Source organism: Engystomops pustulosus, chromosome 1 (genome assembly GCF_040894005.1).
Source record: "Engystomops pustulosus chromosome 1, aEngPut4.maternal, whole genome shotgun sequence".
Classification (NCBI taxonomy): domain Eukaryota; kingdom Metazoa; phylum Chordata; class Amphibia; order Anura; family Leptodactylidae; genus Engystomops; species Engystomops pustulosus.
Genome location: NC_092411.1, coordinates 161,412,905 through 161,434,180, shown reverse-complemented (window position 1 = coordinate 161,434,180; position 21,276 = coordinate 161,412,905). Strand labels below are relative to the sequence as shown.

Genomic DNA, 21,276 nt, shown 5'->3' with positions numbered 1-21,276 from the left:
CTATGCTTGTGGGTGGGTGGGACAATGGGCGTGGTTTAGAAAAAGGGGGAGGGGCTTTTGTCCCTCTTTCTCTTGTCCAAAAGTTGGGAGGTATGGTGTCAGTCCTACTGAATGGGACCGATGGTCTCAAAGCCGGCCATTATGATAGCTTTAATTCGCCTTCATGATAGCTCACATGTATATATCACCTCTTGTGACAACTTATATACATTTCCATAAGAATAACTGTAATCTGTTTTATTTATTACTGCAACGATGAAGTCTTATCCGCCCGTACTGCTACAAGAATAAACCGCCAATTTAATAGGATGCCGAGTCTTCCCGCACATAACCGTCCTTTCCTGTTAGTGTATCAGCTGCCTGCCGCAAAGCTCGCCGGGAGGTGTAGTACAACTGCATCACGGTCGCCTGGAACTACAAGTCCCGTAGCGCACTGCACCGAGGGTGGGAGAGTGCTGCTGCAGCAGTTACAAAATCGGTGAGATCAGCAACTAATTAGCTCTTCATGAGTTCATTAATATATAGTTATTCTGTGAGCGCCTTTTATGGCCGAGGGACTGAATATTACGTTGATCTGTTAACTAGAAGTAGTGGCCGTTACAGCATCATTATCTTTTATGTGTCTCTGACTCCTGTAACAGATGTTTCAAGGTGTCGTTAAAGTTGTGTCTGGAAGCAGTAGTAGAAGCCTTATAGGGGGACACATTGATGAATGTGACTTCTTTATTCCTTTTCTGTTATGATCAGCAACCGTTTTCCATAACTTTCCTGATTTGAGCTGTAGTAATCTGCCACCACACAGTGTATGGAGCTTTGTATGCAGATATCAGTTGTTTCCTTGGGATGGTGGGTGTAAGAAATCCAATGTGTAAAGTTATGAGGGAGGTTTCTGATGTGTTCCCCCATCATTGGACTGATTAGATGTGCGGCTGATGATCATCAATGACCCTGCAATAAACTCTCAGAGATGGCTGTAAATGGCATGGCGTGGGAATGAGAACACGTTCACACTATGCGTTTCATGTTTTTTGATGCATTTTTGATGTATTACAAAGGTTTCAGTCCTGATCACATGCTAAGGTTACATTGTGTTTCCACTACATCTGCTAAAACGCAGTGTAACCTCCTCATGTGGTCAAGATGGAAGCCTTTGGAACGCATCAATAACGCATCAGAAACCGTGACGCAATGCATTGTGTGAACGTGCCCTCAGGGGTTTGTTTTGATTTAAATGTTGCCTTTTTGTGACATATATCTAGAAAGCCCTAGGTTTCACTCAGACTATGTTTGGACACACAATTCAAATATGGATGTTTACCTAATTTGTTCTATTAACCCATTCAAGATGCAGCCAGTTTGTACGTTAAAGGGGAATTCCAGGAATAAATTTAATTTATATACAAATGGGTCCTTAAAATATAAGCTAATATGCAATTAGTTGTTATTTTAAATTTTGCTTCCCTTAGCAGAAAACCGCTGTGGACGCTATAATAAAGAAAGAATATGCTACTGGCCCTTTAATCAGTCCGTTATTTTTGTCCACGCGGAGCAGACACAGGACAGAAGATGGCTGCTGGTCACATGTCCACATCATATGTCCTGCACTAGTCTGGGCAGGTCATGTGATCATCACTAAGTTTGGCTGTAGTCGGTTGGTTGCAGTGCAGGAGTCATGAATGTAAGGAAAGCATAGGAAAGGTACATTATAATAGTAGTTCATGACTATACATATGATAGATATATGTAATAATGACGCAAGGTATAGAAATGTTAATCCAAATAGGATTCTATTTAGTATATAAAGGACAAGGGACTAAAGTAACGGAACAGAAAAATATAAAAAAATTATAAAAATGTGGAAAAGTTAGCTCTAGCATCAGAGTAGAGGGGAATACTAGGAAGAATGGAGATGAACAAGAAAGGCAAAAAATCATACTGGACATCCATGGTTAATGACAGACAGAGGCTGGCATAGACAGTATTAAAATATCGAGCAACCGAGGTAAGTAACTTACTGTATTAAGAAAGCATGTGAGGCTTAGGTGAGGCAGGAGACGTAACTGTGTGTGCGCTCGCACTTTTATACTGACTCGGTGTCTCATAGTCAGCCGCGCATGACCGGAAAGAGGTTCGGTTTGTTATAGGGATAGGAGACGCATGAATGTATAGTAAGAGCGCATTACAGTTCTGCTCCATTAATCTCTATGGATCTTATGGAGACGTCCGAACGCAGCACTCGGCAATTTACATCGACTCAATAGAGATTAATGGAGCAGAACGGTCATGTGTGGCCGTCTGCTCCATTAGTCTGAGGAGCGACGAGGGGGCGGTCAGACCCCTCTCTTTTTTTTTTTTTTGCTTAAAACCCCTTTAAAGAGGATCTGTCACTTAAATTTTAGGCACTAGGAGCTGCTTACTAAAGTAAGCAGCTCCTAGTGCTTGATCAAACGCCGCAGTGTTATAGTGATAGCGTTACCGGAAACCTCCGGTAACGTTATCTAACACTGCGGCGGGTTACAGTGTAATCATCGGACAGCTTGCTTCCCCCGGACCGCCCCGCTAGCTCCATAGGCTGGCAGTGACTGCCGCGCGCTAGGCGGCAGTGACCGCCCCCTAGCCACGCCCCAACCCCGCCCCCTCATGAATACGTCGGACAGCTTTGTGAGCTGTCCGACAATTACATCCTACCCCGCCGCAGTGTTTGATAGCGTTACCGGAGGTTTCCGGTAACGCTATCACTCTAACACTGGGGCGTTTGATCGAGCACTAGGAGCTGCTTACTTCAGGTCCTCTTTAAGCACCATTTTGTGACTAATGACATTGGGGCAGATTTATCAAGCTGTGTGAAAGTCAGAATATTTCTAGTTGCCCATGGCAACCAATCACAGCTCCCCTTTAAAATATTCATGAGCACTGGTAAAATGAAAGTTGAGTCGGGATTGGTTGCCATGGGCATCTAGGAATATTCTGACTTTCAGACAGCTTGATAAATCTGCCCCATTGTGTTTTGTTATATTCATTCATTTATAGCATGATTGGTTTTTGTATCAGGTGTTCATATTCCCGGAATACTCCTTTAATTCTTGGCCTCTTTTTGTAAACTGTTATGTGTCACTTTATATGGTTATAACTTTTGAACACTTTAACTTACTGAAATGACTTTGTTTGTGTTTTTTGTGACACATTGGGGCACATTTACGTACCCGTCCCGTCGCGATCCCCAAGGTGCGTTGCCTGACGAGGATTCGGAGCTACCGTGATTCACTAAGATCGTGCGTCCAATTTGCTGCATGTATCGCTTTCCCGCTCAGGTCCGCCGGAGTTCACCTTCTTTTTCCCGGTATATGTGAGTACGTGTCTTGAGAAACACAATTTGAATTTTAAATTCCGCGGTTTGTCCGAATCAGTCGTGTTGTCTGACGGTCACGCCCCCGATTTGTGTCGCGCGAAAGTCGTCGTGATTGCGCCAAAATCCGATCAGGTGCGCCCAAAAACCCTGTACAATTCAGGTCAAATCGGAAATATTCAGGAAACCTGACAGAAATGCGCCTGACTTACCCTTAGTAAATGTGCTCCATTGTACTTCAAAATTCTAAATGATCTGTTTTTGAGACCAATAGTTTTACCACCTTAATTAGTTAGTTACTAAAATTTCTTAACTTTGTGTTCATAAAATTAAAAATGTTCTTTTTTTCTAATACAACGTTAGCTTACAAATCAAACAGAGATTTTCATTTTTTTCCAAAATTTCTAAATTAAAATTTTTGGAATCCTTTTTTTTTTTTATAAATGAGTTTGAAATATAAATTGTTAGAATCCCCCAATGAATCACTCCAAGATTTTTAAGTGCTCAAAGGGTACTTAAAACAAAACAATGGTGAAATTTATAATGGTAATACATTCATTCAGCTCTAAAATGTACACGTTTCCAAAAGATAAAAGGAGGAAACACATCTTAAAATGTCTTATGCAATCTCTCAAGTAGGAAGACACCCCACATGTAGATGTTATCAGTTGTAAGGGCGCACAGCGAGGCACAGAAGGAAACGCTATGCAGCAGCCAATTTTGTCCTATAGAATGAAGTTTCTTCAATGGCCTCTTTGTAGGCTATAAAATTTTAGTTTTTTGCCTCATTGTCTTCCAAGTGGCATAATATTTTCATTTCTTCAGAGTTTTTTTTTTTTTTTGTGGATAATTTTATTTAGTTTTTTTTATTGAAAAACTTTTTTTTACCTTTTTTTTTTACCTTTTTTTTTTTTTTTATTAGTATAGAAATTATTTGCACATGGATTGGCTGATGTTCTGACTGTAAGATCCTGTCACAGACAGTTGACAGTAAGTTACAGCTGACAACAGGCATCAGCTCATGGATGGACATATCTATCACTAAATATGAAGCAGTTTACAGTTTTTATGTAAATACAATGTTAATACAATTCAATTAGGCAAATCTCATCAAATAGCCATTGGGGGGTCATTTACTAAGGGCCCGATTCGCGGTTTCTCGACGTGTTACCCGAATATTTCCGATTAGCGACGATTTTTCATGAATTACCCCGGGATTTTGGCGCACGCGTTCGGATTACGGCGCATTGGCGCCGGCATGCACGCGACGGAGTTTGGGGGACGTGGCCGTAAAAAATCCGACGGATTCGGAAAACCCGCCGCATTTAAAAAAAAAAAAAAAGTGTCGCTCGACTCGCGCTTACCTGCACCCAGGGTAGGACGGTGAACTCCAATGCAATCCGATGGTCTTCAGCACAGCAGCCGGACCCGAATCCACCGCAGAGAACGCGCCGCTGGATCGCAAATGGACCGGGGAAGTAAATCTGCCCTATTGTCAGCACACAGCATCTCATGGAATTAATGGATTCCTAAACTGACCTGTCTAGGGAGTGATAGGATCAAAAACTGCAATAAAACTGACTAAAATTGCAAGTAAGGGTTGAAAAATTATCTTTATTGTGTAAACATCACTACGAGATTAAAATGTGAGAACTTTCTTTCATGGGAAAACCACTTTAAAGATGACCCCCCCCTACAATGTGACAATGTCTGCTGATAAAGGGTTACAAGTCCTCCCTAGATCACCTAAAATTGCTGCCAGTGTGGCCCTGTACCATTAATCTCATGCAAATTAGCTTTTCTGACTCATCTCTGGCAGCCTGAGAGAGGAGAAGAGTCAGCAATACCAGTGAGCCACGCCCTATTATTCTGACTGACAGCTCTGTGTCCCTTCAAATCACTGCTCTGCCTCCTTGTACTTGGGGACTGTCTGCTACTATTGAACTACAGACATGTAAAGCTCTATGTACAGATGGGAAATATTGTGTCAATTGTTTCACACAGTGCCTTGTATTACATTCATGACATTCGTGACCAGTGACATTAACGCAGGTCTCCCAGCCTTCTAAGAATAGCAAACTGTATGTGATTACATGAAATCACAGCAGCCTCGATGGAGGATGGAGAGGAGTAGAAGTCCATGGAGGCCAGTGTGACTTCATGTGGTCAGATACATGCATGGGGTACAGTTTGCAATTATTATGAGACTAAAAGACCTGAGATGATGTCACCCTGGTCACATGACATGAACTGTTACCAACAAGGATACATAAGGCATGGGGAGCATTAGATGGGAGAGGCTGGCTGAACCGGACACGCTCCCCTCTGATGCCAGGTAATGTAAGATGAGAGGTGATTTCTGTGGATGTAAACGAAACAATTTTTAGCTAAAAGATGGGTGTCATTCAGTTATTAGAGCTCTATAGGAACATGTCACTGGCTATATATGTGCAAATGTGATGACAGGTTCCCTTTTAAGGGTGTCTGAGTAAACCAAGCCATAAGCAGGGTCTCTGGTTTGTCGGTTGGAAAGTGGGTGATAGTTTGGGATATTTAGGCAGTTCAGATTGAGTCCTGGAGCAAAGATTCATTTAGCCTCCTTGTCCACTCTCGTCAAAAGGGGAGCTTAAAAGTACAGTAGACCGTCAATTTTCAATGGAACTGGAAACCAGCCATAGAAGGGAGCTATGTTGAACCAGGACATAGTAGAAACTCAAGTCCCTGTTCGCAGAGTACTGTAGACTCCATGTGTCTCAGAGTTTTAAATATGTGAACGCTTAAACTTATTAAGAGCCGAGTATGCAGTTCTAGATCTGCCGAGGAGTTATTAAGCATGGGAACTAAAGTAAAATCAAGGTTGCCCCCAATAACCAATGAACCCTTAATTAAGGACAGTATGTCATACAGCAGCTGAATCCTAAAAGGGCACTTGATTTTAAGAATAGTAAGAGTTCCCACTGATTTCAAAGTATAGAAGGAGATATCTGCCCTGTAGGTCAGTTTTTTTAGTCTACCAAGGTGTGAGGAAGCAATTTGTGAATAGCAATCATTACGCCACAGGAGTGTGGTTATTAGAAAAGTACCAGGTCGTGTAGTGTTTGTGCTTAATAGCAGGCACATAAGGTGGGTTTCTTGCAGGCAAAGTGCATGAACCCTGTGTCTGTGGAAAATGATTACATGTGCCTGTTTTGATAATTAATTCGGTGGATGTTGAAAGTGGCTATTTCAAATTCAGCCATGTAGGAATCAGATGGTGGGAGCAACGATTTTCAGCGAGCAAGCAGCTGTTAGGAGGAGGAAAGGAGGTTGGGGAGAAAGGTAGGTAGGTATGTAGGGATGCCAAGAAGGGGAAATGGAGAAAGTAGGAAAAAGGAGTAAATAACAAGAGATGTTAAACAATATAAACAAAACCAAGAGTACAAAGCAGCATTGGAAAAAGAAGTAGCTGCAGCATATATATTAACAGCAAAAACTACAAGGGTTTCGGGCATCTGATATCTCAGAACTAGGGGTGTGTTACAGTAAAGGCCAAGAGCCAAGGACAACTTGCATCGTACAACTAAATATCTAAAGACAAACCACAAAGAAAGGGCGACAGTCAGGAAACTGTAGGGGAACAGGTAGAAATAATGGGAGATCTGGTTGCTAGAAGTGGTTCACAATGGAGCATGAAGAGCATCTCTGCCATTAGATAATTGTCAGGTCTAATGGGGTGAGGTTGGCAATGGGAGGCGAGCCCTGCGGTGGTAGATGGGATGGCTAGTGACATAATTCCACCACAGGGAGGGACTTGGAGAAAGATAGGGAGATCCTTGAGGGTTCTCAGGGTGACATTCTCCCCCTCTCCCCACCGCATTGTTGATATGGAGGGCAAACGGGGGTGTTGCGCTCTCTCAGCAAGTCCAGTATGCTATTTAGGGCCACCCCCTGCACCAAGGTATAACGTGAAAGAGGCAGGATCTTGAGGAAGGTATCTTGCTTCAGCACCCTCAATTTCAAGTCCTTGAGGGAGTAATAGTGGATACGCAAACTACGTCTCTAGGGTTCTGTGAGTTGGGATCAGGCGGACTGTGTGCTCTGTGAGCTATATCGATATTCCAGGACATGGTTGAAGATTTCAGTGATAGTAGAAAGAAGAGAAGCTGTTGAATCTTACTCCTCAATTTCCCAAACCTCAACTCAACAGATGCACCGTTTTTTGCTGTTGGCCTATGTTATTCCATTATATATCGGTCTACAATATGATTCACCTATATGGAGGACTTCTTACCTGCTTCTGATTTATGTAGATTTTGTTTGGTTAGATTGCTATGTGTTTTCTGGCATTTACTCCGATATATTACCTTTTTTTTCTTTTTTTGTCTGATCCTCCAAGTACCGTATTTTTCGGACTATAAAAAAGAGGAAAAGGTTTGTCCTATTGGGACAATATCACCCATTAGTCACATAAAATTTAACTTTTATTACTAGTTATCTAAAAGGTAAGGGGATGGAACAGAGATCATTAAACTATATGTGAAATTTAAAACTAGCAGACAGTCGCGTTAGGCGGATGGAGCGAAAGGGGCATATAGGGCAAGTGACGATAGGTTCTATATGTAAACCAACCGAGTCCTCGGTTCGTCTCTCAGCTGGGTAACCCCACTTTAGTGTGGCCCTCAGAACCTCCAGTATGTAGGCTATGGTGCGGCACATTCAAGACACAGCACTACTCCTATTGTATAGCCTCAGCCAGCTAAGGGGAGGAGGGAAAGGGGAGTAAAATTCCTATCTCTTGCCCTAATGCTTAGTCTCCAATCATTCCATCATACATGCAAGCAAATAGCTCATGCAATAGCTAGATTGCAAAGCGTTTGGCACACTGCTGCGTCTAAAACAAACAAAACAGCCCCCCCTGTTTTGTTTGTTTGTTTTAGACGCAGCAGTGTGCCAAACGCTTTGCAATCTAGCTATTGCATGAGCTATTTGCTTGCATGTATGATGGAATGATTGGAGACTAAGCATTAGGGCAAGAGATAGGAATTTTACTCCCCTTTCCCTCCTCCCCTTAGCTGGCTGAGGCTATACAATAGGAGTAGTGCTGTGTCTTGAATGTGCCGCACCATAGCCTACATACTGGAGGTTCTGAGGGCCACACTAAAGTGGGGTTACCCAGCTGAGAGACGAACCGAGGACTCGGTTGGTTTACATATAGAACCTATCGTCACTTGCCCTATATGCCCCTTTCGCTCCATCCGCCTAACGCGACTGTCTGCTAGTTTTAAATTTCACATATAGTTTAATGATCTCTGTTCCATCCCCTTACCTTTTAGATAACTAGTAATAAAAGTTAAATTTTATGTGACTAATGGGTGATATTGTCCCAATAGGACAAACCTTTTCCTCTTTTTGATATTCCACTACACACCCAGTCAACGTGGTCAAATAAGTAGCTGTTTTCCTCTCTTTTCGGACTATAAGGCGCACATAAAAACCTAAGATTTCCTTAGAAATCCAAAGTGCGCCTTATAGTCTGGTGCGCCTCATATATGAAACAAGCACCGGGCCACCTACTTACATAGGTCCCCACTACCGGAGACCCTTGACAGCAGATCTCCAGCGGGAACTGCAGACCACAGGCGCCATAGTGCGAACCAACTTTTGCCACGTGCATGGACACCCTTCTAACCATCTCCCTGTGTGACCGCTCACCTCTGCTCCGTGGCTATTCAGGATGCTGACAGTTGCCGGGTCACTGCTGTGGAGAGTCGCTTTAACAGAGCTGGTTGCGACCTCTCCGGACCCCCTTCTAACCCAAGCAGCCACCAGGAACCTGCACCCTATAGTCCAGTGCGCCTTATATATGCACCTAGACATCGTAGCTGGCCTTTATTCATAATGCATCTTATAGTCCGGTGCACCTTATCATAAAATACGGTATTTGGAATTAATTTTGTCTTGTACTTTATTTGTACTTTATTGGTAGATATCAAAATGTTTTATCTAGAATTTATAGCAGTTTGTATGTTCCCACGTTTCCTAATTTTGCTAAACTTAGCAACCTAGAGAGATTGAACATGAAATAATGCCTGGTTTTTACAGTTTCTTTTTTACTTGTAGATGTATTAACTTTCAACCTATTGGAAGACAAGAAAATGGCAGGTGAGTCAGTTACTATCAGCATTGCGGACCTTATATGCAACAAACATTATTACTGTTGCCATAAATAAACTGGGGTGAGATAATAAAAAAAAGCTTGCATTTAAAGTGAGTCTACCAGCAGTTTTGACCACACAAAGATTCAGACAGGGGTGGAAAGCACGTTGTTTGTGTTTCTACCTAGTGGAAGACATGATGAGGAATGATGTCAATTTTCTTTGGAATGTCAACAGGATAGAGGTACGGTGCCACCTCACAACCACAAAAATAGACAAATCACCGGGGCCAGATGGCATACACCCCGGGTTCTGCTTGAACTATGTACCGTAATAGATCGTTATTTTTAATATTTGAAGATTCCCTGAGGACTAGTTCTGTTCCACAGGACTGGCGCATAGCAAATGTGGTACCAATATACAAAAAAGGATCAAAAGGCAATCCTGGAAACTACAGACCTGTGAGTCTATTTTCTGTTGTGGGGAAAATATTTGAGGGGTTTGTTAGGTATGCTAACCTGCAGTATCTCACTGTACATAACCTTATAACCCAGCATCAGCATGGGTTTATAATAATAATAATCTTTATTTATATAGCTCCATCAAATTCCGTAGCGCTTTACAAATCATAGGGGACATGTACAAATATATTACATTACAAAGAACAAACAGTCATATGGAACAATAGGAGTGAGGGCCCTGCTCACAAGAGCTTACTGACTATGAGGATGAGGGGGTGACACAAGAGGTTGTAAAATGGTCCAGCCATTCTTAATAAGGGAATAAAATAAAATAATTTAATAAATAATTAAATAAATAAAAATTCTGCTGCTTGAACCAGCCATCAGCTGCCATCTTATTTACAGGGTCCAAGGTGAAAAAGACTGCAGAGGTAAAAAAGACTGCATTGACCCTTCATGCAGTTAGCGAGTGTGATAGGTTTGCCTAAAGAGATGGGTTTTAAGAGCACTTTTGAGAAGTCCAGGAGAAGTCCTGGAGGCGTGCATGAAAGATTCGAATTAAGGTAGAGATTAATCTAGTAACACTGGCAGATCGAAGATCACGAGAAGACTGAGATGAGAGAAGAGAGATAGGGAGGTGCAGCATTATTCAGAGCTTTGTGGATGAGGGTTATTATTTTAAAGTGAATATGGAAGGAGACGGGCAGCCAGTGTAGTGATTGGCACAAACTGGAGGTCTGAAAGCCTAGCCTGGCTGCTGCATTAAGAATAGATTGTAGAGGAGAGAGTTTAGCAAGTGGAAGACCGATTAGTAGGGAGTTACAGTAGTCTGAATAAGTGAAGAGTGAATAAGTGCAACAATTGGCATTTTAGAAGTTTCAATTGTCAGAAACTGTTGGATTCTGAAGATGTTTCTGGGATGCATCCAGTAAGAGCGAGCAAGAGATTGAATATATGGTGAAAAGAAGAGGTCAGAGTCCAGCACAACCCCAAGACTGCCATGCCGGCTGCAACGGTGCTATAGTGATCCCACAGACCGAGATGGAGAGGTTAGGGTTAGGTCGGTTAGTAGATGGAGGAAAGACAAGAAGTTCAGTCTTGGAAAGATTAAGTTTCAAGAAGATAGAGGACATGATGTTAGAGACAGCAGAGAGACATTCACTAGTGTTCTGGATTAAGGCAGGGATGATGTTATGTGCAGTATAAGTACACTCACCGGCCACTTTATTAAGTACACCTGTCCAACTGCTCGTTAACACTTAATTTCTAATCAGCCAATCACATGGCGGCAACTCAGTGCATTTAGGCATGTAGACATGGTCAAGACACTCCTGCAGTTCAAACCGAGCATCAGTATGGGGAAGAAAGGTGATTTGAGTGCCTTTGAACGTGGCATGGTTGTTGGTGCCAGAAGGGCTGGTCTGAGTATTTCAGAAACTGCTGATCTACTGGGATTTTCACGCACAACCATCTCTAGGGTTTACAGAGAATGGTCCGAAAAAGAAAAAACATCCAGTGAGCGGCAGTTCTGTGGGTGGAAATGCCTTGTTGATGCCAGAGGTCAGAGGAGAATGGGCAGACTGGTTCGAGCTGATAGAAAGGCAACAGTGACTCAAATCGCCACCCATTACAACCAACGTAGGCAGAAGAGCATCTCTGAACGCACAGTACGTCGAACTTTGAGGCAGATGGGCTACAGCAGCAGAAGACAACACCGGGTGACACTCCTTTCAGCTAAGAATAGGAAATTGAGGCTACAATATGCACAAGCTCATCGAAATTGGACAGTAGAAGATTGGAAAAACGTTGCCTGGTCTGATGAGTCTCGATTTCTGCTGCGACATTCGGATGGTAGGGTCAGAATTTGGCGTCAACAACATGAAAGCATGGATCCATCCTGCCTTGTATCAACGGTTCAGGCTGGTGGTGGTGGTGTCATGGTGTGGGGAATATTTTCTTGGCACTCTTTGGGCCCCTTGGTACCAATTGAGCATCGTTGCAACACCACAGCCTACCTGAGTATTGTTGCTGACCATGTCCATCCCTTTATGACCACAATGTACCCAACATCTGATGGCTACTTTCAGCAGGATAATGCGCCATGTCATAAAGCTGGAATCATCTCAGACTGGTTTCTTGAACATGACAATGGGTTCACTGTACTCAAATGGCCTCCACAGTCACCAGATCTCAATCCAATAGAGCATCTTTGGGATGTGGTGGAACGGGAGATTTGCATAATGGATGTGCAGCCGACAAATCTGCGGCAACTGTGTGATGCCATCATGTCAATATGAACCAAAATCTCTGAGGAATGCTTCCAGCACCTTGTTGAATCTATGCCACGAAGAATTGAGGCAGTTCTGAAGGCAAAAGGGGGTCCAACCCGTTACTACCATGGTGTACCTAATAAAGTGGCCGGTGAGTGTATATAGCTGGGTGTTATCAGCATAAAGATGATACTGGAAACCAAATCTGCTGATGGTCTGTCCAATGGGGCAGTATAGACAGAGAATAGAAGAGGACCTAGGACTGAGCCCTGAGGAACCCCGACACTGAGAGGAAGATGAGAAGAGAAAGATCCAGAAAAGGAGACACTGAAAGTGCGGTCAAAGAGATAAGAAGAAAACCGAGAGTGTGCAGTGTCCTTTAGGCCAATGGAGCGAAGCATCCTGAGGAAGAGCTAAAAGTTGAAATCACCCTAGAATTCCCTAGAACTGATATAAAAATAAAAATCATATATATAATTAATGCCACATTTTGAATCTTTAGCCACTTTTCCAGTACACATATATTAAATACCATCACTATGAAGTACAAGTTGTTACACAGAAAACAAGCCATTATACAGCTCTGTAAGTGGAAAAATAAAAGTTATGGGATTTTGAAGATGGGGATTGAAAAATGGAAATGACAAAATGAAAAAGGTCGGTGTCCTTAAGGGGTTAGTAAAGGTTTGTTTGATTCTCTTTTTTTAAAGTTGATTATTTGTTCTTTTTGTGACTGAGGGCAGGATTAAGGTTGTTGGAGGCCCCTGGGCGTAAAATGTGGTGTAGGCACCCATTGAATGTAGTCCAGACCGGGAACAACAATAATCCACCCCCAACATCATTGTATACAGCCCACCATCAATCACTATTTACAGCCCCCCAGCAATCACTGTATATAGCCCACCAGCAATGACTGTATACATCCCCCAGAAGTAACTGTATATAGCCCACGAGCAATGACTGTATACAGCCCCCAGCAATCGATGTATACAGCCCCTCAGTAATCACTGTATACAACCCACCCAAGCAATCACTATATACAGACCGCCAGTAATCACTATATACAACTCCCCAGTAATCATTATATACAGCCCCCCAACAATGACTGTATACATCCATCAAGCAATATATACAGCCTACCAGCAATCACTATATACAGCCCCCAGTAAGCACTGTATACTTCCCCAGCAATCACTGTATACAACCCCCCAGTGCTCACAATATACACAACCCTCTAACAATAATTAACTATATACAGCCCCTCCACCCCTAGCAATAACTACATACATCCCCATCAGTAATCACTATATACATTATATATGTCACTATATACAGGAGCACCCATGACATAAATCACACATTACACCTATATATACAGCGGTTTCATGTTATACCTCCATATACATACATGGGTCACATATTACACTTATATACACTCACCGGCCACTTTATTAGGTACACCATGCTAGTAACGGGTTGGACCCCCTTTTGCCTTCAGAACTGCCTCAATTCTTCTTGGCATAGATTCAACAAGGTGCTGGAAGCATTCCTCAGAGATTTTGGTCCATATTGACATGATGGCATCACACAGTTGCTGCAGATTTGTCGGCTGCACATCCATGATGCGAATCTCCCGTTCCACCACATCCCAAAGATGCTCTATTGGATCGAGATCTGGTGACTGTGGAGGCCATTTGAGTACAGTGAACTCATTGTCATGTTCAAGAAACCAGTCTGAGATGATTCCAGCTTTATGACATGGCGCATTATCCTGCTGAAAGTAGCCATCAGATGTTGGGTACATTGTGGTCACAAAGGGATGGACATGGTCAGCAACAATACTCAGGTAGGCTGTGGCTTTGCAACGATGCTCAATTGGCACTAAGGGGCCCAAAGAGTGCCAAGAAAATATTCCCCACACCTGACACCACCACCACCAGCCTGAACCGTTGATACAAGGCAGGATGGATCCATGCTTTCATGTTGTTGACGCCGAATTCTGACCCTACCATCCGAATGTCGCAGCAGAAATCGAGACTCATCAGACCAGGCAACGTTTTTCCAATCTTCTACTGTCCAATCTCGATGAGCTTGTGCAAATTGTAGCCTCAGTTTCCTGTTCTTAGCTGAAAGGAGTGGCACCCGGTGTGGTCTTCTGCTGCTGTAGCCCATCTGCCTGAAAGTTCGACGTACTGTGCGCTCAGAGATGCTCTTATGCCTACCTTGGTTGTAACGGGTGGCGATTTGAGTCACTGTTGCCTTTCTATCAGCTCAAACCAGTCTGCCCATTCTCCTCTGACCTCTGGCATCAACAAGGCATTTCGCCCACAGAACTGCCGCTCACTGGATGTTTTTTCTTTTTCGGACCATTCTCTGTAAACCCTAGAGATGGTTGTGCGTGAAAATCCCAGTAGATCAGCAGTTTCTGAAATACTCAGACCATCCATTCTGGCACCAACAACCATGCCACGTTCAAAGGCACTCAAATCACCTTTCTTCCCCATACTGCTGCTCGGTTTGAACTGAAGGAGATTGTCTTGACCATGTCTACATGCTTTAATGCACTAAGTTGCCGCCATGTGATTGGCTGATTAGAAATTAAGTGTTAACGAGCAGTTGGACAGGTGTACCTAATAAAGTGGCCGGTGAGTGTATATACACCTATTACATGTTATACCTCTATATACACACACCACACATTACATCTATATATACAGCTATTTCAAGTTATACCTCTATATGCACACATATTACACCTATATATACACCTATTACATGTTATACCTCTATATACACACATTACTCGGGGACCCATCTGGTGCCGAGGCACTGGTGGGGTTGGTGGAGAGGTTTTGTGCTACCCAGTCCCTAAATAAGGGAGCCCCTTATACCAGGGCAGACCCTAAGACACGGAAGGTCATGTCACCCAGGAGTCCTTGGGCTAAAACCACTTCCCATGTCCGGGAGGTACCCCAGGGGAGAAGGGGGGGAGGCTCCCCCTTGTTGGACCTGCCAGGAGCCAGGTTATATTGCAGCCCATTGCCCTAATTCGTCAGAGCCCATGGACTGCAGTTCTACCAGAAGGGTTTCTCTTTATGCTGCCAGAGTCTTCACAGCTACTAGCCCAGACTCTACTGATGAGCGGCACCTGTGCCGGGTGACTTGTAGCAGAGCATCCAGGGTTGGCCCAGGGATGACCTTGATTAATGGGTCCCTCGTAGACCCCAAGACTGTCACAGGGCGCACAATTGCAGTCCTGTGCATCCATGGGGGCGTAAAGGACTACCCAACCACAATTATTAACTCCCAGACCTTTTTTGGGGAGACGCTACATGAGGCAGGGGTTGTCATGAACTTGCCCCAAGACCTTATCTTGGGACGGGACTTCCCCATGATTTGGACTTTATGGCGGGGAAATCAAGAGTTCGGGTTCATTCTCCTTTGTCGTCTGGTCAGATCTCAGAACCCAAGACCAATGACCCAGACTCTGGGGGTTCCTGCCACTAGCCGCCATAGAAGAAGATGGTAGTTTAAAACTTCCCCTAGATGTTATGGCAGGCCAAGCTGAGGAGGTAGAGACAAAGCCGCAGTTGTCTGATTTGGAGGTATTGCGTGACAACTTGGGAAATACCTCAGCATCCAGGTGCTGATAATTTTTTTCCTTGAGTGGTGGTTAATCTGGAATTATTGTACCGAGTTGATAAGGTGCAAGGTGAAACCCAGGAGCAATTAATCGTGCCCCAGCCATATAGCCAAACGGTATTAGACCTCACACATAAACAAGTTATGGGAGGACACCTAGGCCCCACAAAAACACTTGAACGCATCTTGCAGCCTTTCTCTTGGCCAGGAGTGTATGATAAGGTAAAAAAATATTGTGACATTTTCCCTGATTGTCAATTGCATGCTCCCATGGTACACTTTCGAAGTCCGTTGGTACCTCTGCCCATTATTGAGGTACCATTTGAAAGTGTCGCTATGGATTTGGTGGGTCCTCTGGTTAAATCAGCTCAGGGGCACCAGCATATTCTGGTACTCATGGAACATGCTGGCCGATATCGTGAGGCAATCACACTACGATACACATCTGCAAAAGAATTGTTTGCCATGTTTTGCTGAGTAGGACTACCCAAGGAGATCCTCACAGATCAGGGAACCCCATTCATGTTTGCCATCCGGGAAGACCCACAAGCCTATACCGGGTTTTCGCCAAGTTGATGTATGGCAGACATCGCAGGGGCCTTCTGGACATAGCCAAGGAGACATGGGAACAAGAGCCCACCCCCCATAAAAGTGTAATAGACCTTATCGCAGATATGCAGGACAGGGTGGTGGCCGTCATGCCCATAGTCAAGGAGCATATGGAGGCACAAAGAACTCAAAGCTGGTTTTAGGTCAGCAAAAGCAAGGACCTTTAATCCCGGTGAGTAAATTTCTCGCCATATAGCAAGGACCGTATGAGGTTCTAGGGAACTACAGGATACGTTAGCCCTGCCGGACAAAACCCGAGCAGACTTATCATGTAAAACTGTTAAAGGCCTGGAAAGACAGAGTCCGCTTACAGAGATGGTTCTGGATAGTCCACCTCCTGCAATGCCCTCACAGGCTGCAGATAACCCAGTAGCAGATGCAGAGGTGCGCATAGCAGATACCTTTACCATAAGACAACAGCGAGAGGCTTGAGAGTTTGTAGCAAGAAATACAGATGTGTTCTCAGAGTTGCCCAGATACATACAGTTAGGGCCTGAAATATTTGGACAGTGACACAATTTTCGCGAGTTGGGCTCTGCATGCCACCACATTGGATTTTAAATGAAACCTCTACAACAGAATTCAAGTGCAGATTGTAACGTTTAATTTGAAGGGTTGAACAAAAATATCTGAAAATGTAGGAATTGTACACATTTCTTTACAAACACTCCACATTTTAGGAGCTCAAAAGTAATTGGACAAATAAACATAACCCAAACAAAATATTTTTATTTTCAATATTTTGTTGCGAATCCTTTGGAGGCAATCACTGCCTTAAGTCTGGAACCCATTGACATCACCAAACGCTGGCTTTCCTCCTTCTTAATGCTTTGCCAGGCTTTACAGCCGCAGCCTTCAGGTCTTGCTTGTTTGTGGGTCTTTCCGTCTTAAGTCTGGATTTGAGCAAGTGAAATGCATGCTCAATTGGGTTAAGATCTGGTGATTGACTTGGCCATTGCAAAATGTTCCACTTTTTTGCACTCATGAACTCCTGGGTAGCTTTGGCTGTATGCTTGGGGTCATTGTCCATCTGTACTATGAAGCGATGTCCGATCAACTTGGCAGCATTTGGCTGAATCTGGGCTGAAAGTATATCCCGGTACACTTCAGAATTAATCCGGCTACTCTTGTCTGCTGTTATGTCATCAATAAACACAAGTGACCCAGTGCCATTGAAAGCCATGCATGCCCATGCCATCACGTTGCCTCCACCATGTTTTACAGAGGATGTGGTGTGCCTTGGATCATGTGTCGTTCCCTTTCTTCTCCAAACTTTTTTCTTCCCATCATTCTGGTATAGGTTGATCTTTGTCTCATCTGTCCATAGAATACTTTTCCAGAACTGAGCTGGCTTCTTGAGGTGTTTTTTGGCAAATTTATCTGTGGCCTGTCTATTTTTGGACTTGATGAATGGTTTGCATCTAGATGTGAATCCTTTGTATTTACTTTCATGGAGTCTTCTCTTTACTGTTGACTTAGAGACAGATACACCTACTTCACTGAGAGTGTTCTGGACTTCAGTTGATGTTGTGAACGGTTTCTTGTTCACCAAAGAAAGTATGCGGCGATCATCCACCACTGTTGTCATCTGTGGACGCCCAGGCCTGTTTGAGTTCCCAAGCTCACCAGTCAATTCCTTTTTTCTCAGAATGTACCCGACTGTTGATGTGGCTACTCCAAGCATGTCTGCTATCTCTCTGATGGATTTTTTCTTTTTTTTCAGCCTCAGGATGTTCTGCTTCACCTCAATTGAGAGTTCCTTTGACCGCATGTTGTCTGGTCACAGCAACAGCTTCCAAATGCAAAACCACACACCTGGAATCAACCACAGACCTTTTAACTACTTCATTGATTACAGGTTAACGAGGGAGATGCCTTTAGAGTTAATTGCAGCCCTTAGAGTCCATTGTCCAATTACTTTTGGTCCCTTGAAAAAGAGGAGGCTATGCATTACAGAGCTATGATTCCTAAACCCTTTCTCCGATTTGGATGTGGAAACTCTCATATTGCAGCTGGGAGTGTGCACTTTCAGCCCATATTATATATATAATTGTATTTCTGAACATGTTTTTGTAAACAGCTAAAATAACAAAACTTGTGTCACTGTCCAAATATTTCTGGCCCTAACTGTATCTGTAATTAAACATGATATTGTCACTGAGCCAGGGGTAAAGGTAAGATCAGGGCTGTACCGAGTCCCTGAGGCTCATAGACCAGCCATTTCGGTGGAGGTTCAGAAAATGCTGAAACTATGGTTTATTGAGGAGTCTAAAAGTGAGTGGGCTAGTCCAATTGTTCTAATTCCCAAACCTGATGGGACATTGCGATTTTGCAACGATTTTAGAAAATTGAATGAGGTGTCTAAGTTAGATGCCTATCCCATGCCGCGGGTTAACAAGCTTATTGAGAGACTAGGGGGAGCTCGGGACTTCACTACACTGGATCTCACCAAAGGATATTGGCAGGTACCCCTGACAGATAGGGCTAAAGACAGCCTTTATCACCCCTGAGGGCCTTTTTCACTATGTTGTGTTACCGTTCGGGCTTCATGGGGCCCCCGCCACCTTTCATCGGTTAATGGACATAGTGTTAAAGCCACATAGAAGATACACCTCAGCCTATTTGGATGATATCATCATCTTCAGCCATGACTGGGCGAGTCACTTGGCCAAGGTACAGTCCGTAGTAAACTTCTAAGGGCAGCCAGCCTGACCGCAAACCCCAAGAAATGTGCACTAGGAATGGAGGAGACACACTATTTGGGGTATGTGATTGGTCGAGGCATAATTAAACCTCAGGTCAACAAGATCGACGTTATCCAGGGTTGGCCTCAACCAGTGAGCACCAAACAAGTCAGGGCGTTCCTGGACATTGTTGGGTACTACAGACGTTTAATACCAAACGTTGCCACAGTATCTGCTCCCCTGACAGACCTGCTGAAGGGTAAAAGATCTTTCATGGTGCAGTGGAATGAACAAGCAGAAGGTGCTTTTCAGGCATTGAAGTCTGTGTTGTGCAGATCTCCCATCCTCATTACGCCAAACTTCAAGGGAGAGTTTATTGTGCAGACGGATGCTTCAGATGTAGGGCTGGGAGCTGTACGGTCTCAGGAGCTAAATGGAGAGGAACACCCCATTACCTACCTGAGCAGGAAACTCACGCCAGCAGAGAAAAATTACAGTATAGTAGAAAAGGAATGTCTGGCGATAAAATGGGCATTGGAGTCCCTAAGGTACTACATGCTGGGACAACAGTTCCGTGTCATAACTGACCCCACTGTCGTGTGGGAGAACCGCTATCTGTCCTCCAGGCAGATAAAATGTACATGGTAAAGACCTGGGGTAGGCTGTTAGTGGGACTCCTACTCCATCCTGGCTTTGGTCCTGGGTATCTGTATAGCCCACAGGTGCGGGTCACTGGACTCATTAGAGCCTGATTTAGACTGCAAGTCAGAAGCCGTAGGAGAGGCACTACCTGGAGAGCTGAAGGCTGGACCGTTGATTACACAGCAAAGGTAACTGAGTGCCTTCTGTTATACTGCTGGCCAAGAGCGTGTGTCTGGCAGCCTGGTACAAGAATAGTTAGGTGTTATTGTTGTAATAGACAGTGCCCAGCCGGGCAGGGTTTATATTTGTACGTGCCTAAGCAAAGGCTGAATTTGTGTTTTGGCAAAGAAATGTGAATGAAACACTTGATTTTGGACTTTAACTCCGCGTGTGTCCCTGCTTCCTATACTGCTACAAAGCATTTACCAGAGCAATTCCCCACAACACACATTTCACCTATATATGCAGCTATAACATGTTATATCTGTATATACACACACATTACATGTTGTACACAGAACACATAGGGAAGACACATATATGTACCCATACCTGAAATAGCTTGATATCCAGCAGGAGGTCCAAGACAGGCAGGGAATCCATCATGGCAGCCGATGGAGATGTCATCCTCTCTCAAGGAGGCCTGGGCTGGTGGGCAGGGCTTCTCCTATGAGTTCTAACTGGGCCTGCACCACTAGGAAATCTGGACACAGGTTTGAATGTGGCGCCATCACTCCTTCTCCTCGCTCCTCCGGGCTGCTCCTGCTGTGGTGACACAGGAAGTGCGATCCTGTGTCACAGGCGAGCACAGGTCATCCTGTGCGGGGCTGTCAGCAATCGAACTTACTATTGTTCGTAGTAGCGGAGCAGCCGGTGAGGAATTCCCGGGTACCTTCTCCACCGACTCCCCACCCTCTGTGGGACAAACGCCCACACTATAAACCACCACTGGTGGGGGCCCCACGCAGAGGCAAAGTGGTGGGGGCCCTGGGGCATGCGCCCTGGGAGCCTCCCATGATCCAGCCCTTGTGTTGGGTAATGGCACTTGTTAAGCTGTGTAATCATGCCTTTGTGTGCATTTTTTGTAGCAGCAGGACTGTGAAATATGCTTTATATAACAGGATTGTAGCTTACTTGGTGAACTAAGCTGCATTCTTCTGTGAGATCTCTTCACTCAATGCAGCATAGCATCTCCCCTCTGCTATGAGTAAGAGCGGTATCTGGCTTCTGGTTAGATATTCTAGCAGAAAGGACTGGCTGTGCTTGAATGCAGAGATGTCACAGCACACTGTTTTTCAATATCAAAGTTTAGTGACAATGAGAATGGATCGTGTATATCAACACAACTAACATTGCATACAGCATGCATAATGCGGAGACAAAGAAAAGTATGTAAACAGTAATAGATGTACCAGATTAATGGTCCTATATGTCATATGTTAAGGACGCAGGGTTTTTCGGCTGATTTCTCGCTCTCCAACTTCAAAA

General features: G+C 44.0%; 1 protein-coding gene across 3 annotated transcripts in view; it reads left to right on the top strand.

Moving 5' to 3' along the window:
• Positions 1-313: 313 nt before the first annotated feature.
• Positions 314-21,276, top strand: part of SCAMP4 (secretory carrier membrane protein 4) — a 214,807-nt gene continuing 193,844 nt past the window's right edge. Inside the window, exons 1-2 of one of the 3 annotated variants that reach the window (XM_072113472.1) lie at positions 314-478; positions 9,446-9,487. In XM_072113472.1, the coding sequence (XP_071969573.1) occupies positions 9,481-9,487 (7 nt within the window). In that variant the 5' untranslated portion in view covers positions 314-478; positions 9,446-9,480. The remainder of the gene's footprint in view (positions 479-9,445; positions 9,488-21,276) is intronic. The other 2 variants (XM_072113486.1, XM_072113479.1) reach the window with 2 other exon arrangements.